This window comes from Ostrea edulis, chromosome 5 (genome assembly GCF_947568905.1).
Source record: "Ostrea edulis chromosome 5, xbOstEdul1.1, whole genome shotgun sequence".
Classification (NCBI taxonomy): Eukaryota; Metazoa; Mollusca; class Bivalvia; order Ostreida; family Ostreidae; genus Ostrea; species Ostrea edulis.
The window spans coordinates 89,616,022-89,632,759 of record NC_079168.1 but is presented as its reverse complement, the minus strand read 5'-3'; the positions used below and the strand labels follow the sequence as shown (position 1 = coordinate 89,632,759).

The 16,738-nt window shown below is 34.2% G+C and overlaps 1 protein-coding gene across 1 annotated transcript; it reads left to right on the top strand.

Moving 5' to 3' along the window:
* Window positions 1-31: 31 nt before the first annotated feature.
* On the top strand, window positions 32-16,420 carry LOC125649383 (ras-related protein Rab-13-like). The gene is made up of 7 exons (XM_048876894.2): window positions 32-511; window positions 2,819-2,879; window positions 5,134-5,194; window positions 8,203-8,280; window positions 8,521-8,610; window positions 11,606-11,671; window positions 13,283-16,420. Exons 1-7 carry the CDS (start codon window positions 358-360, stop codon window positions 13,457-13,459), a joined length of 687 nt encoding a protein of 228 aa, XP_048732851.1. The 5' UTR covers window positions 32-357; the 3' UTR covers window positions 13,460-16,420.
* Window positions 16,421-16,738: the final 318 nt, after the last annotated feature.

Genomic DNA, 16,738 nt, shown 5'->3' with positions numbered 1-16,738 from the left:
TCTCTACTTTCATTTTCGTTAGAGTTGTGTCCCGTTTCCCGCAAAAATGTTCAGACGATGTTGACATGTGACGTGTAAAAAATTCCTCATTATTATTCATCTCTCTGTGAAGAGAAGACAAGGAGTTGCAGTGACATCGAGAAACTTAGACGTCATACGGTTTATAGATATTTAGCACAGTGTTGTTGAAACGGTTTACAGGAGATTATTGTGTTTTGTGACTGATTAAAACCCATTTAAAAAAAAAAAAATGGGTATGGAGTAATCATGGTGTAATTTGATATTCTACATCTAGTGTAGAGGTGATTTTAACTTATTTAAGATATATTGACTATATTGGAAGAGGTTGTCTTGGAAATGGAGAAAACGTCACCGCTTCAACGGACGATGTCCAAACGTTATGACGTTTTGATGCGTTTGTTGTTGATTGGGGAGACTGGCGTGGGGAAAACTTGTGTTTTATGTCGGTATGCCAGCGAGGAATTTATTGACTCCCACATCACTACAATCGGTAAGATTTTTTTCAACATTTTGTCCCATGGCATCATCAGATGTCTATCACAGATTCTATAGGCTTTTCATATTATTCATGATATTGTCTTGAGAGATACTTGCAAACTTATCATTCTACCCATAGGGGGTCGTCACGATATTGTTGTCTTATTGAAATATTTGACATCGTCTATTCTATATAGAATAGGAGGGTCAATTCGTGATGAGCCCCTGTGTTCCACCCATCGACAAAATATATGGTGATCATGAATCATTTGCCATCTTGGCATATAAATTATATGTAAGCATATGTAGGAGGCGGATGACAATTGTTTCAAATGATTAACATTGAATATTTCAGAAAACATACCATTTTATAAACCTTCATATTTTTTCTCTATTTAACTGCTAATATTTACTGTACAGCTAAATTTTTACATATACAGCTAAATTTTTACATATACATGCATACATCAGTTATAAATAAAAAGAATTGTTTTATGTATATTTTTTAACTATCTATTTAGATCTTTTGAATAATTTGCTTGGATGTGAAATGGGAGTGGATTGATTCAATTATAAATGAATTTCATAAATTTTATAAATGAGCTTTACCTCAACAAAGCTGATATTGTATGGTGTCCCTTTAATCTCGTAACAACTATAATTTACCTGTCTACTGGTGCAGAGAACACTCCAGATGATTATATCTGGTGTATTATTTATGTAGATAAATGATAATGAACTCGTAAAGAATCCTGAGCTGAATTATTACAGCACACATGTTAATCGTAATATCAGATTATCAAACCTCCTTTATTGACCAACAATAGCTTTATATTGGGATTTGTACAACTTTAATACTCTGATACTGTTAGTACATGGGTATTATTTTATTCCAGAATAGTACATTTCTTTGAAAACAACTAGTTACGAATTATTCATTCAGAGGTGTATCAAACTCTCTGTATTAAACAGTTAAAAGAGGATTTGTATATATATTTGAAAAATATAGGTGACAAAAGTGTTCATTTAAATGACAAGACAATAACACTATACTAGAATATGTCGTCCATCCCCTACAGGCATGTGTCGCTATATCAGATCAGTGGATCTAATCTATTTCTGTCACTACTTCGGTATTATTGATTGATAGTACATGGTATATATGGTGATAAACAATATCAAGCCAAGTATCTATTTAAGGCCCGTTTTACATCTAAAAGGAATTCATATCGTGATAGTATAAAAGATGAAAAAAATTTTAAGCTTAGAGTTATCTTAAATGTAACTTGGTATTAGAATTTTCTAGATTACACAGTGGAGTTCTTCCATTAAGTACTTTCTTTAAAGTGCACATGAATACTTAAATATTGCTTCTGGTAAACCAATTCATTTCTTACATTTTTAGGATGTTGAAATGAATTGTTCATTCTAAACTCCCATAACAAAGAGTTGTTTACCTTTGTCACACCAAAACACAGTGGATAAGTGTTGGTTTCAATATCCTTGTGTATAGGAACATCTCAGTTTTAAGTGAAGTGCTGCAAATCTTTACCTATGCATGACGCTAACGGTCGTAGTGCTCAGTGAGTGTTCTTTATCGTACCGACGCCTACCCTACATATAGACATGGGACCTTCTGTTTTAAGGTCATTTCTGTAAGACTTGTGACTTTCACTTCTTACGCTAATGCTATATACCAGGTGATTGGAAAAGAAACGCTCGCTAACTATGTTCTAAAAAACGTCTTAGGTTTGAAGTGACGTCAGGATCACGAATTGAACTTGAGCCTCCTGGTTGTGAAACGAGTGCCCTAGGTTTGAAATGCTCTATTAAACTGCTAGGCTAACACGACCAGTATTCATGTAGAATATAATTTACTAGAACATTACAAAATATGAATTTATAGAATTTTTATATGAGAAACAATTGAATTATGGGTCAGATTGAGACATTGAATGTGCAATATGCCGTCATCCCACATGGGCTTCCAATTGATATAAAATTTATAATTACATTTAATGTAAATTCAATATAATTCAAATAAACTCAATTGATGATAGACATTTATTTTTTCACTTCTTGTCTATGAAATAGAATAAAGCATAATAAGCACACTGAGTCGGTAGAAAATGTGGTAGTCACTCATATTGAATTTTTATATATATACAAAACAGTATCCATGCAATGGTTTTTAAATCCATTATGAGGGAAAAAATTGTATAGTCTTTCAATCAGATTACATATCAACTGTATATGTATATATATATTTAGACATGTATGTAATTTTCGAAGCTTTCAAATTGAAAAATTTTCTTGCCAGGAATTGATTTCAAGATGAAGACAATTTCAGTGAGTGGAAAGACAGCCAAAGTTCAGATATGGTAATGGATATTTTAGTTTAGCTGGTAATGTTTTCGGTTTATCTATCTATCTTATATAATCTAGCTACTTCGTTGATGTTGCGACTGGTAGTTGTTGTCATCTGTTGTGCAATAACATTTGACCATATCAACTTTGTTCTCTTACAGTGAGGAAATATGTATTGTAGTAAACTAGTATTCATGATTAACCAGAATTTGAAATTCTATCCAAAACATCAAGTTTTAAAATGGGCACCTAGTGCATTTGCACTTAATTTTTACAAATCATGACTTTTACTTCTGTGCATTCATGAAAGGTGAAGATAACGAACAGTGATCAATCTCATAACTCCTATAAGCAATACAAAATAGATAGTTGGGCAAACACGGACCCCTGGATATACCAGATGTGGGATCAGGTGCCTAGGAGGAGTAAGCATCCCCTGTCGACCGGTCACACCTGCTGTGAGCCCTATATCCTGATCAGGTAAACGGAGTTATCCGTAGTCGAAATGAGTGTGCCAAGAACGGTGTAAATGGCTGTTCCATTTAAAGTAACGAATGGGTTAGGGTTTGACACTAAGGCACGTCCGACCGACTAAGTCTACTAAATGATAGGTCCAGTCGGGTAAACTGTCGATTTACTAGTCCGACTGGTCGTGTTTTAAAAATAAACAAATTTAAGAAACTTTCGTTAAATGATATGATATTTTATTCTTATAAAAAAGAATAACTGTAAAGAGTTTGCGAGCAATTTTGAATCGCATGATGACATAATCTCTATTTTTAGTTCTAATAAGTCGTGGTCGGAAGTGATGTTCTACAACATCTACACAATGTTAATGTGTGTAAAGTTATGTTTTGGATAAATATAGAATTATTGAATTCATTTTCATTAAAAAAAAAAACCCAGTTCATTTGAATTGAATATAAGAAAATGTTTATCAAAAATGAATTACGTCGTAAACAGCAATTTTTCGGTGTTCACATTTGAGCGGGAATGTCTATATTCAAATATGAATTCTCGTCCTCAAGGAAAGCAAAAGATGTCCCAAGAAAGAGAAAAAAGGAAAACGTTGGAAAGAAACAAAGCAGGGCTTATGAAATAGAAATTTTTCAAAAATATTGAGGTCATTTTATTCTAAATGGATTTAAGAATTTCCGTGCCAGTAAGAATTTAAAGAAACTGAAAATATGTTTGAAAATAAAAGCATCAAATTGAATGACAAGACTAAAAAAAAAATTGAGACAATTAAATGCATTTTAGTTCAAACTTAACTTTTGTCATTTGAATTTTAAAAGTATTTAGATATGGAGAATCTATCAGATTTTTTCTGGAAGTTGGTCAGGGCTAGTGGATGTAAGGTCAGGTCTAGCAAAAACCATTTGAAGTAGCCCGATTGGTCTAGTGCTCAAAAAAGTTAATGTCAAACCCTGTGGGTCAACAATATGATATTTTAGTACTGAAATCAGTAAAATACACATATATAAACAATGAAATGTCATTCTTTGTTGTTTAAGTGGGTGATGAAGGTAGCAGGCATTGCAGAAAAAATTTGCATAACCTGCTAACGTGGTTTATGAATTTTTTCTGCAATGTTTGCTACCTTCATCACCCAATAAAACAACGAAAAACATTTTATTGTTTAAATGAAGAGCATGTAGCCCTCTACCAATATTGTGAAATTCACTACCCCTGTGGTTTTAAATGAATGTACCGGTAAAGAATTCATGACCCCTGGACTTGTTTCTGGGGCTTCAGGGAGCAGCAATGCAGCATATGAATTTATTAAAATGTCGTTTTACTCTTGGACATTGGATAAGCTGAATTTGAAAAGCTATTCTAAGGACAGTTTCTGTTCATTTCTTAAAATATAATAAACAGCAATGTTTTATTAAGCTGTCCATAGAAGAGCTGTTGCAAATCATTCAGGTGACCGTTAAGAAGGCCCACGAGCCTCTGGTATAGTATAGTAGTATATTATCAAAGTATTGGTATAAACATGTACATCAGAGGCTGTGAAGGGCACTATTGTGTTTATAGTGACAGGCATCAAATTTGAACTCTCAATCTGTTGCAGGTTGTTCCATTGGGTTATATATTTGTTGGATGAATATTTCTTCTGAGCTAGTGCTTTGAAAGAATAGTTTCCAAAACTGCATGAAGCAAGCACTTGGGGGGCGTGTGGTATTTAGATAATGTATTTGATGCTACCAATATATATATATACCCTAAACTTTGTAAAATTATAGAAGTCCTTGTATTTTGTTGAAGGGACACTGCAGGACAAGAGAGATTTGAATCGATCACAAAGCAGTTTTATAGACGTGCTCAGGTTAGTAAGGTTCATTCTCTGATAGTAAAATAAATTCAGGCCATTTGCTGACTGAATGAAGTTAATTGCTCTGCCTGCCATTGGATAGTATGATAAAATGGTATAGCCACAATGGCTACTACATATAAAGCATAAACTCAAAGTGAATTCAAACAGTAGTAAGTTTCAGAGTAGGACTGAGAAGATGTGAGTTTCAGTGTAGGACTGAGAAGATGTGGGTTTCAGAGTAGGACTGAGAAGGTGTGGGTTTCAGAGTAGGACTGAGAAGATGTGGGTTTCAGTGTAGGACTGAGAAGATGTGGGTTTCAATGTAGGACTGAGAAGATGTGGGTTTCAGAGTAGGACTGAGAAGATGTGGGTTTCAGTGTAGGACTGAGAAGATGTGGGTTTCAGAGTAGGACTGAGAAGATGTGGGTTTCAGTGTAGGACTGAGAAGATGTGGGTTTCAGAGTAGGACTGAGAAGATGTGAGTTTCAGAGTAGGACTGAGAAGATGTGGGTTTCAGAGTAGGACTGAGAAGATGTGGGTTTCAGAGTAGGACTGAGAAGATGTGGGTTTCAAAGTAGGACTAAGAAGATGTGGGTTTCAGAGTAGGACTGAGAAGATGTGGGTTTCAGAGTACAATGTAGTGCTGTGAAAATAAGCGTTAAAATCACATCAATACTTGTAGTAGACAACAGCCACAAATATGAACCAATGGCTCAATTGAGATTTTCTGATCAAAATTTTTCCGTAAATTGTCATAATTTTTGTTAACTTTTTCATACCGTAAAGTATCGAGTATTGTGCGCACTTGTGTACAATGCGCACCCCCCACTTTGAAAAAAAAATGTCTGGAAAAACCTTAGTCCTATGTATTGTGCGCATTAAAAAAATTGATAGAATGAGTGTGCAAATTTCAGAAATTAAGGTTAAATTCCGCAGGATGAATTCAAAAATTTGTATTCACGCATTATTTGTGTCCGTAACTACCGATACTTCTGAGTATACGCATATACACTGTACCTACCGATTTTTCCAAGTTGCCTTTCTTCATAAATTAATCCAAAATAATACAGCTTCAACAGGAGCGTATATTAAATAAACAACAAATTACGAAGAAAAATGAATTTATTTCTTTTCTTTCAGTCCTACTTAGCGGCCATTCACTGCCGTACTGTCATATAGGTACTAGTTTATATTAGCCGGGCCGACCACAAGTTTACCCGGTAAACAAATATGGCGGCGGCAACCAAGAAAATACGAAGTTTGTTTTCAAACACTTGTTTTCAAAATAATTTAGTATGTAAATGTTCAGTCTAGGTGCTTGTAATTGCTATACGTGCATTAGCATACAAATAACGCGATTAAAACCCGGCAGTATTTTGCATAGAGCAAACTGACAAGAGCTATGACAGCGAAAATCGTCACTGGTGACATGAACTAAAACCTGTAAAAAAAGGATTTTATATTTAGTCCCATGGATTGTGCGCACCCCCCACTTTCTGGGTAAGAAATTCTGGAAAAAACTGCGCACAATACTCGATACTTTACGGTAATTAACTTATTCTCAGAAACTGTTGGGCCACTTTCAAAATATTTGAATTTTAACCCAACTTCTTGATTGTATTCAATGATGTCCCCAGGGAGTCATTATTGTGATATATAAACTTTTAACTTATCTGCAATTTTTAATATCTGTGAAAGCCTGTTTAAATTATTGTTCTACGATAAACATATTTATATTGATCCACTGGTTTTGATGTAGATTTTATGTCATGTTACCTTTCTGAGATTAAAGTTAAGAATTTTTATCATCTATTGAATTAATTTGACCCAGGTAAGCATTATAGCCCATGGGCCTCTTGTTTACAGTTAATGTTTTTGGATAGCAGGTAGTTCAATTAAGAAGTGATAGAACTATCAAAAATACTTCAGATCCATTTCTTCCTATATATTGTTCAAGCTCTATTTCAGAGGATAGTACTAGTTTGATTTACACTTAAATATTATATAGGCAAGTCCCCAAGCAAGAGATAGATGGATTCATTAATAAACTCATACTGAGAGACTGTATTCAGCAATGATTTATTTGTAATGTTTTAGATTTTGTAATCTGATGTCAGAATGAATTGATTACCCACCACCACCATTACAATCACTATACACCTGCTATATATGACAATCATTACGGCTACCAAGCACCTACTGCATGTTTCTGACACACTGACATGATATAGAGGATTATAAATTTTAATGGACCAGTATAGAATTTTGCTGGGGCTTGACTGGAGATACTTTAGGAGTGTGTAAGTGGGCATGCCTCGGTGAGCTATGCTGTGGTTAAACATTTCCTGTACACTTTTTTTCTGACACCTTCTTGACATATGAACTGTTGTACTTGACAGAAGTAAACCGATTTTTATTCTGTAGTGATCTTTAAAGTGATACACAATCGACAGTCGGACTTTGATTTAGTTGTGCTAGTGTTTTTTTCTTCTTGATTAGACTTATGAAATAGGTTTATAGTGGAATCGATCTCCGTCACTGATTGGAAACAAATGGCAGAATTTGATGCATGCAGTTTGACCGTACACAAATACAGTTGTTGTGAGCCATGGAATATAAATGAAATGAACTGTAAAAATTGTCATATCTTATAAATTGAATAAAAGTGAAACAGTATTTACAGACACCATTAATTCTCCAATAACAAGTTTTGTCATATATGTATATTAAGTACTTTATCTGTGTTAGATATATTTTTTGAAAGGGGAGATGTAACTTGATTCAAGATTATAGGCAAAACATTAAAGTCTTGAAAGAGACAAATATTGTACAGTGCAAGTGTCTAAAATTCCATGTCAACATTGACATCGGTAGGCATTGACCTTGCAGGGGTCTTATCACAAATGTAAGAAAACAGTTTGCTTTAAGCAGAAATTCTTTCTGAGATAAGGTGGGTATTTTGTTGCGGGTGGAATGTATTTGATTGTGCTGTAGGTAGATTAATGACATTGTATTTACAGGGTGTGATTTTGGTGTATGATATCACCAGCAGGACGTCGTTTGAAGCTGTACCAAAATGGTTAGATTTTGTAAGACAGGTAATCAGTCAATGTATTTAATTCTCAGAACATTCAAAACCTACAAATCTCATCACTCTTTTATCTCCATTATAGGCTGTCAAACTTTGAAAAATTGTGTTTAGGGGTAATTACACCATATTAGCATGTCTATAGTTGATACTTCATGCATTCAAATTTTAGATAGACAAGTACTTCATTTGATTGAATTTAAAATAATTAAACTGACCAGTGTTGTTTCAATTTTATCTATGAATGAAGTTTGGACGGGAGGATGTTTCCATACTGTTGATGGGAAACAAGAAAGATAAAGATGAAAAACGACAGGTGCTTGAGAGTGAGGGCAAGAAGGTCAGTACAAAAAGGGTCAAGGTTAATGAGGAAGGGAGTCAGCATGCATATTGAAAGTTGAAGGCCAGGAAGGAGAGCAAAAGACATGGTTAATTTACTTTAAATGATATCTTATTATACTCCCCGCAACAAGTTGTGGGGGGGAGTATACTGGAATCGGGTTGTCCGTCTGTCTGTCTGTCCGTCCGTCCGTCCGTCTGTAGACGCAATGGTTTCCAGGCTCTAAAGCATTATCCTTTCCACCTACCGTCACCATATCATACATATGGACTGCCCATGGGATGAAGATGTTCCCTATCGATTTTGGGGTCCAAAGGTCAAGCGCACTGGACATCGAAGTAGCAATATGGTTTCCGGGCTCTAAAGCATTATCCTTTCCACATACAGTCACCATATCATACATATGGACTACCCATGAGATGAAGATGTTCCCTATCGATTTTGGGGTCAAAGGTCAAGTGCACTGGACATTGAAGTAGCAATATGGTTTCCGGGCTCTAAAGCGTTATCCTTTCCACCTACAGTCACCATATCATACATATGGACTACCCATGGGATGAAGATGTTCCCTATCGATTTTGGGGTCAAAAGGTCAAAGGTCAAGTGCACTGGACATTGAAGTAGCAATATGGTTTCCGGGCTCTAAAGCGTTATCCTTTCCACCTACAGTCACCATATCATACATATGGACTACCCATGGGATGAAGATGTTCCCTATCGATTTTGGGGTCAAAAGGTCAAAGGTCATGCGCACTGGACATCGAAGTAGCAATATGGTTTCCATTTAAATTCTTTAATGGCTTTTTTCATCGCATGGAGATGCTGTGTTCCTAGATACCTTTCAGGGCTTGAAGCTAACTTTTTATGTCACCAGTCCAGTCGGACTGATGGGGTATAATTTCAACCTGTCCGCAGAAAATTTTACCAGTCCAACAGAGTTTTCCAGAAATAAATTTAAACATATGTTGTTAATGTTATTAAAATGAAATTGAACTCAATATGCCTCAGACAATATTGTAACACTTAAATGTGGGATTTATATTTACGAATCAGATTCGTCTGATATCTACAGATCGAAGTATTTCAAATGTGTGTATACAATTTCATAAGTATATTTTCCAAAATGATCCTTGAGAAAATTAACCAGTCCCATTGGACTGACTAAAACAAATGTCAGTCAGTCCGCCATACTTTTAACCAGTCACAGACTGACGGACATATGTTAATTTCGAGCCCTGCCTTTTGGATCATAATACTGAAGTTTTACCTATTACCAACACCTTTGGGAGATTGGGGTAAGCGGGGGTTATTCTTAGTGAGCATTGCTCACAGTACCTCTTGTTGTTCATGTGAAACTACCAAATTTAATTGAAGTTAATAAAAGAAGACCATTGAACATCAAACAGATGGTGGTACACAAACATTTCTTAAATTGTCACAAAATTTTTTTTTATTACTAAACTTGTGGTGGTGCATCTTTTATCATATGTCCATCTTTATTTGCCAGTCTACACATGTTATTACTGTGGTAGTTACTGTAGAATCATTTAAATTCGTGGGGGCCAATTTTTGTGGATTACTGAATTTTTACGAGTTCCTGGGGACATAATTTCGTGGATTTATATATTACTAAGAAAGATAACTCTGGAATGTTTGCTTTTGTTTGAAACGAGTTATTCGTTGAGGATGTAAATTCGTGGGTGAGGGGTACCCACAAATTCCACGAAAATTGAGCCACCACGAATTCTAATGCTTCCGCAGTAAGTATGGATTACCTTATGTTCATCTGTCCATCTTTTTGTCTAATTATCAGAATCTTGTTCATGTCATATATACCTGGCACAGTTAACTTCAATAAGTTGTTGCTTATGACCAGAGGGTATGTCATCATCATAAACTATGACCATCTGTGCACCAGTGACCTTTGACCTTTTCCAAATGATTATGATATGGTCAAGGTCATTTGGATAGGGAGAAAGACCTTGTATGATCAATAACTTTGTACATGTATTTTACTTCCATAAGAGATTTGTGAATGTGTCATGACTGTAGTGTATAACCTTGGATCATTTGTGGAAGGTCATGGATTTTTGCAGAGGCAAAAGAAAATCTTCTTTCAGTGTATGAATTTGATGTACACAACTACACAGTAAGCAATTGCTCTTCTATAGTCAGAAATCAGAGAGCGAAAAAAAGTATGATAGGAAGGATTGAGTGCGACAAGTGATGAACAGCCGAGAAAACAAAATCATGATTGATGATTGGTTATAATTGCCTGATTGATGATTGGTTATAATTGGAAGCTACAGTGTAAGGACTGATTAATGATTGATTGAAATAGATAGTTCCCAGTTATTCAGATTTTACAATAGTTAATGTTTGCTTAAACTGTAAGTGAAGTTACAAAGAAAGGTCTCTAATTCAGATGGATTTATTATCTGTAATATTTTCTGCATTTGAAGACATCAACATTGATATATTGTACATTTAGATGATTAAAGTATATTCTGTTGGATATTGGTAATCAATTTTGAAAAACTGTCATCAAATCAGAAGTTGATTCATTTTCAGTTACATGTATAATCAGTCACAGTTTTATATCCCTAGAATATAATGTGTATTGCTGAAATTTATAATACAGTATATTAAAATGCATGATCAAATATATATGTAATATATCTGTTCTGGTGAACAAAATACAGGGTGTTTATAGTACATTTATGCGGAGACGGGGAGATCGTATTGAGTGAATAAAACATTGGCCTCCAGACTATAGCATAGATTAATGGAGAAAATATCTTTCTTAATGAAGAAAAATAGATTTTGTGTGGGAAAATGCAATAAAAGGTATGTTGACCTCATTATTACCGGGAGGGCCATGAGGTTAGATACGCAGTCTGCAGCATGATGAATAATGACATAAATGTCCCCATGATAAAGTCATCAGGCAGTGTTGATGAGTATTAATATGTACCTTCTTTGTATCCATTTTCAGTTTGCCACAGAAAATAATCTACTATTTTATGAAACCAGTGCAAAAGACAGTGTCAATTTGGAAAAGGTAAATTATTGTGGTAACACCAGTAGTCACACATGTGTTGTGCTGGTGCTACATGTAACATTTTTATTGTTAGCTTACCTGAGCTGAAATCTCCAGTGAGCTTTAATTACAGAACACACACGTAACATTTTTATTGTTAGCTTACCTGAGCTGAAATCTCCAGTGAGCTTTTCTGATCACCTGTTGGCCGTCGTCTGTCTGTCACAAAATCTTGTGAATGCTTCTCCTATATGGCTTATCAGATCGACATTGCTTCGTAGATGTGCATATTGTCAAGATGTGAGGATCCAATTATTTTCCTAAAAGTTATAGTGGATCTAAGAAGGGAGGAGGATGTAAAATAGCTTGCAATTACTTCTCCTATATGACTTATCCGATGGACTTAAAACTGTTTAGATTACTTCATTGCCATTTGTAGATGTGCATATTGTTGGGACGTGAGGATCCAGTTATTTTCCTAAAAGTTATATTGGATCTAAGCAGGGTTGGAAATTCACTGAAAAAAGCAGTCAGTCACAGGGCTGGCTACTTTTAAAAGTTACCAGCCCTGCTCAAAATCTGCCAGTCCTGATAAAAAATATTCATTATTATGAATGTACTATGAATAAAGCTTAATATTAATATTTCTAACACAGGCCCCTGGAAATTTTCACCTTTGACAAAGTATTTGAAACAATATCTAAGCATAATGCCATTACCCAAACTGCAAAGGATGCAATTTTTAAGTTTTGCATGCTTAAAAATTAAACTATTCATCTGTATAAATCCTCTTTTATAAGCCTGCCAACAATGTCATCATCTCGTACTCGCACGTTTGTAATAATGCCGAACGTAATTTGTACTGCGAACGCTGATTGGCTATAACATTCAGACAGACCAATGAACGAATAGATTACAATTCCTACGTCTTACATGTACCTTATTCACAACGATACCTAATCTAACAATGGATAGCGTCTGTACATTTTTGTGAATGAGGTAAAAAAACACTTTAAAATAGAAATTATCGGTTTAAAAATAGGAACTGGCTATTTAAATTAGCCCGACCACCGAACTGTCATCTAAAGTTTTGTTCCCGTCCGCCTGAGAAACAGACCGTCTCGGGCGGTCGGGCGGGCTATAATTTCCAACCCTGATCTAAGAGGGGTGGAGGATGTAAAATAGCTTGTAAACACTTCTCTTATATGGCTTATCAGATAGCCTTGAAATTTTGTCCAGTTTTCCAATATCATTGAATTATGTTCACATTGTTCTACCCCAGGGATCTAATATACTGTGCAATTCATGTCTATGTTCTTGCTTATGCTTTCTCCCCCATACCATGCAGGACATAGTTGCACCAAAGTTAGTTAAGTTTAACTGACAGTTAACGTCTAATTATTATTATATAAATGTACATGTAGGAGTTGATGACAAGTTATCTGTTAGATGAAGTTAAGTTACCTGGGTTTAGAACATTAAGGGGGTGAGAGTGTAATTTGGAGCACTTTCAGTTTGAGGAGTTGGAGAGACATTTGTTTTTAACAAAAACAAATTATATTTTAAGAGTCAATCCAGATGCTCCATACATCTGGGCTTTTGATATAATTTCTTTATCTGTATTTATTCCAGGCATTTTACAGTCTGTGTGAAGATGTTATCATTAAGGAAAAAGAAAAATCATTGTCTGAAACAAAAAACAATAATGGCATTGTAACAGTTCAGAGTGAGGAGGGGACCACGAAAGATACGACACAGCTGATTACGACAGACAGGGAGAAGAAATTCACGTGCTGTAATGTTTCATGATACCTTGTACAAGCTATCAGGTTTTAGGGTTGAGGTGACTAATTTGGGGGGAAAACAGGATGATGTGTCGAAGTACATGTGTATGATCAGATGGATGAGAGTGATTTCAGTTGTTGGTGTGAGGTTTTTTTTGTGTATAGAGGGGGATGATGCAAACATATACTTTTTATATCAAAAATGCAATTAATGGATATCTTTATAAGGCCATCATTAAAAATTTTTGTTTGATGTACTCCAACCCACATTTATAAAGGTGGGTAGGTAGGTCAGTATTTATTTTTTGAATGATGTATCACATTGATTCAAGTTATGAAAACCAGATTTACTAATTTTCTGTTTTCATTAAACACCTAATAGCAAGACATATTTTTATATTAATAAAGAGTTTAAAGCATTCATTTTAATTGTAACGTGCGTAAATCTTGCACTGTTTTCTGAAAATTTTACAGGACATTTTGTATTTGTCACAGATGAAGACATCAAAACTGTTAATGCATCATAGTGTATTCTTCACTTGTATACATGTTTCAGAGGATTGTTTATTAACGCCCGTCTGCCATAGACATGGTAATCTAATGACGTAATTCCCGCCACATACTGGTGAACGTCAGTGATGTAATATAGGTGTTTGTAAATTGCATGGACATTTTTGATCTCTAAAGCATCTCTGGGAAATAAAGTTTAGGAATTTAAAGTTTAAAACTTGTATGGATTATCTGTATTTTCCTGGAAACCAAAAATAGAAACTTCAAAGTATTGAATAAAATGATCAGGTCTTGGTGATTTTGATGGGACGGTCGAAGTACATCAAACAAATCATTTTTTATGGTTAGCCTAAAATGTATATTTTTCAGTGCTTACATGAGAAACAGTCTTACCAAAGATTTCATTTTTAGGGTGAAAATCAATCCTTTATGTATTTTTAAGGACATTATCATGTTAAAAATCATCATTAATCGTTGAAGTTAATATGAGGCATACATTTTTTGATATGTGACTATAGATTTATAGGACATTTTTGAATGATGTAGACTTGTAGCTATCATTTTGGCTATTTTTTATTGGTTCCCTACCAACAAAGCTGAAGGGGACTAATAGTTTGCAATTCTTCATTCTGTCCACCTATTGCAACTTCGTTTATTTTTTCATCATGATTTGATTTAGGAAGCTGAAATTTGTTAAGTAATTAACTAATGAATTTTTATGGATTCTGTTTAAGGTGATAGGACTTTTGTATTTTACATCTCTATTCCTTCTTTAGATAACAAAACTTGACCTGGGGGTTTGACCTAATTTTTAAAAAAAACTGTATTCTGGGTCCTAACTTTTGAATGGTTAGTATTAGGGTTTTCATATTTCACATGTGTATTCCTTGTATGGTCTTTTTTGTCAGCAGACCATTTTTGTGATGATTGGGCATTTATAATGGGTTTTTTTCCCCATCATTTGACAATTTTTTTAAAACATGAAGTAGAAGAACCCTGGAATTATAAACCTTGAGCTGTCACAATGATTATACAATTATACATGTACCGGTAATCCTTGAAATGATTAGTTGAAACCAAAGGTTAATTATTTTTAATATATATTTATCGGTATACCTGTGTGTACCTGTATATTCTAAGAGATGCACATGACAATTTTTCATGAATTTTTATACTTAATGAATGTTTAATGATTATTACCATAGACAAATTTCATCAAAGCATTACTGTTTTTTTATTTTGATGAAATTGTAAATCAACACAGGGTAATTTTTGTTTTTCATGTTTAGCCAGACTATCCTGAAACAGGTTAAGACAGATTACAGTGAAATTTACACAGAGAAACAAACTGTAACCAAAATGCATTTCTTCATTAGAAGCAAATCTTGAATCTCAAAATAACATACTTAGTATGCATTAAAGGCATAGGGTCTATCTTTTATCTAAAAAATGACATCACAATATTTTGCAAGAAGAACTCCAAAAAACAAATTTGTAGCATTAATTATGAGTTATCTATAGCTGCAGCGCTTTGAAATTGAAGTCATTTTGACGTTTTAGCCCTTTATAAAATTTTTGTCTGGAGGACAATATATTAAACTGGTACCCCGCTGATTGGTGGCTACACACAAACATAAGAGATGCGAAGTCAACAGGGTACCAGTTTAGGCAAAGGAGAACAGGGAATTATTTTGTAATTACTATTGTATCCAATGTGTTTGTAAACTTTTTGTGATTTTTTAGTTATGATCTTAAATTTTGCCATGGCACTGTTTTGGAACATGCAAAATTTCACCAATATCTTAGACCCTATGCCTTTAATATACCTTGTGTTTCTATCTTGTTCGTTTATTTTACAAGTGCCCATTTAATAGGAAGCAAAATAACATTATTTTGTATGAGAACTTTTGCTCCTATATTACTGGTGTTTTGTATGAGAACTTTCGCCCCTATTTTCTGGTGTTTTGTATGAATTAAGTTGCAATTGAAAAGTATGCATTTTATATTGTGTTTCTAAACACTGACCCAGTACGTTGTTTGTAGTGCATTAGATCTAATTCATTTTAGAGAAACTTTTGAAAATTGAAAATTAGAATTTTATATATAATATATTTTGTTGAAGTATTTTCTATGTGATATGTTAAAAATCAAATATTTTAAAGATTGTAAAAACTGTGATGTGTACACGTGGTATCGGTATGCTGGGTACTGTTTGATATTGTTCTAGTTGTGATTCTGTTTGTTGTGTGATATTAATAGGATTATGTTGGTTATCTCCCTTGAAAAAGCATTATGTTGTTATTCCATGTTGATGTTTTATAAAGTTTAAAAATCTGGTGCTGTGCCCTGATTCTTGCTAATGTTGACATGTTACTGACGTTTTTATTTTTATCTAATATTCAACAGGATGAATCTCATTTCTGGGACCATATTTTCATGTGTTCACTCTGAACAATTAAAAAATGTCAATCCTTTTGATGGCTTTTGTTGTAAATTCATTATTTGGCCATTTTAATTGCCAGGATGAGTTTATTTGAAAACGATTTAGAATTTTTTTTAGATTAGACTTGCAAGCGTGATACATAAACATATCCTGTACACACGTGACATATCTTGGATAATTTTAAATCAATCAACATGACTACATTCTGTTATTAAATCATAGGAACCAGCGAAGTGCATGTATAATGCAATCATGTCTTACTCAAATCAAAGCATTGAGCAGTACAAATCAAACCTGATCTCTCAAATGTGTTTTTCTCATGCACATTCAGATTACAAAACATTGTGAATT

Excerpts from the sequence above, each read along its gene's own strand:
- LOC125649383 (XM_048876894.2), top strand. The coding sequence starts at position 358 with ATGGAGAAAACGTCACCGCTTCAACGGACGATGTCCAAACGTTATGAC. Across the intron at positions 5,195-8,202 it reads AGTTTTATAGACGTGCTCAG|GGTGTGATTTTGGTGTATGA; the intron begins GTTAGTAAGGTT and ends TTGTATTTACAG. Across the intron at positions 8,611-11,605 it reads TTGAGAGTGAGGGCAAGAAG|TTTGCCACAGAAAATAATCT; the intron begins GTCAGTACAAAA and ends ATCCATTTTCAG.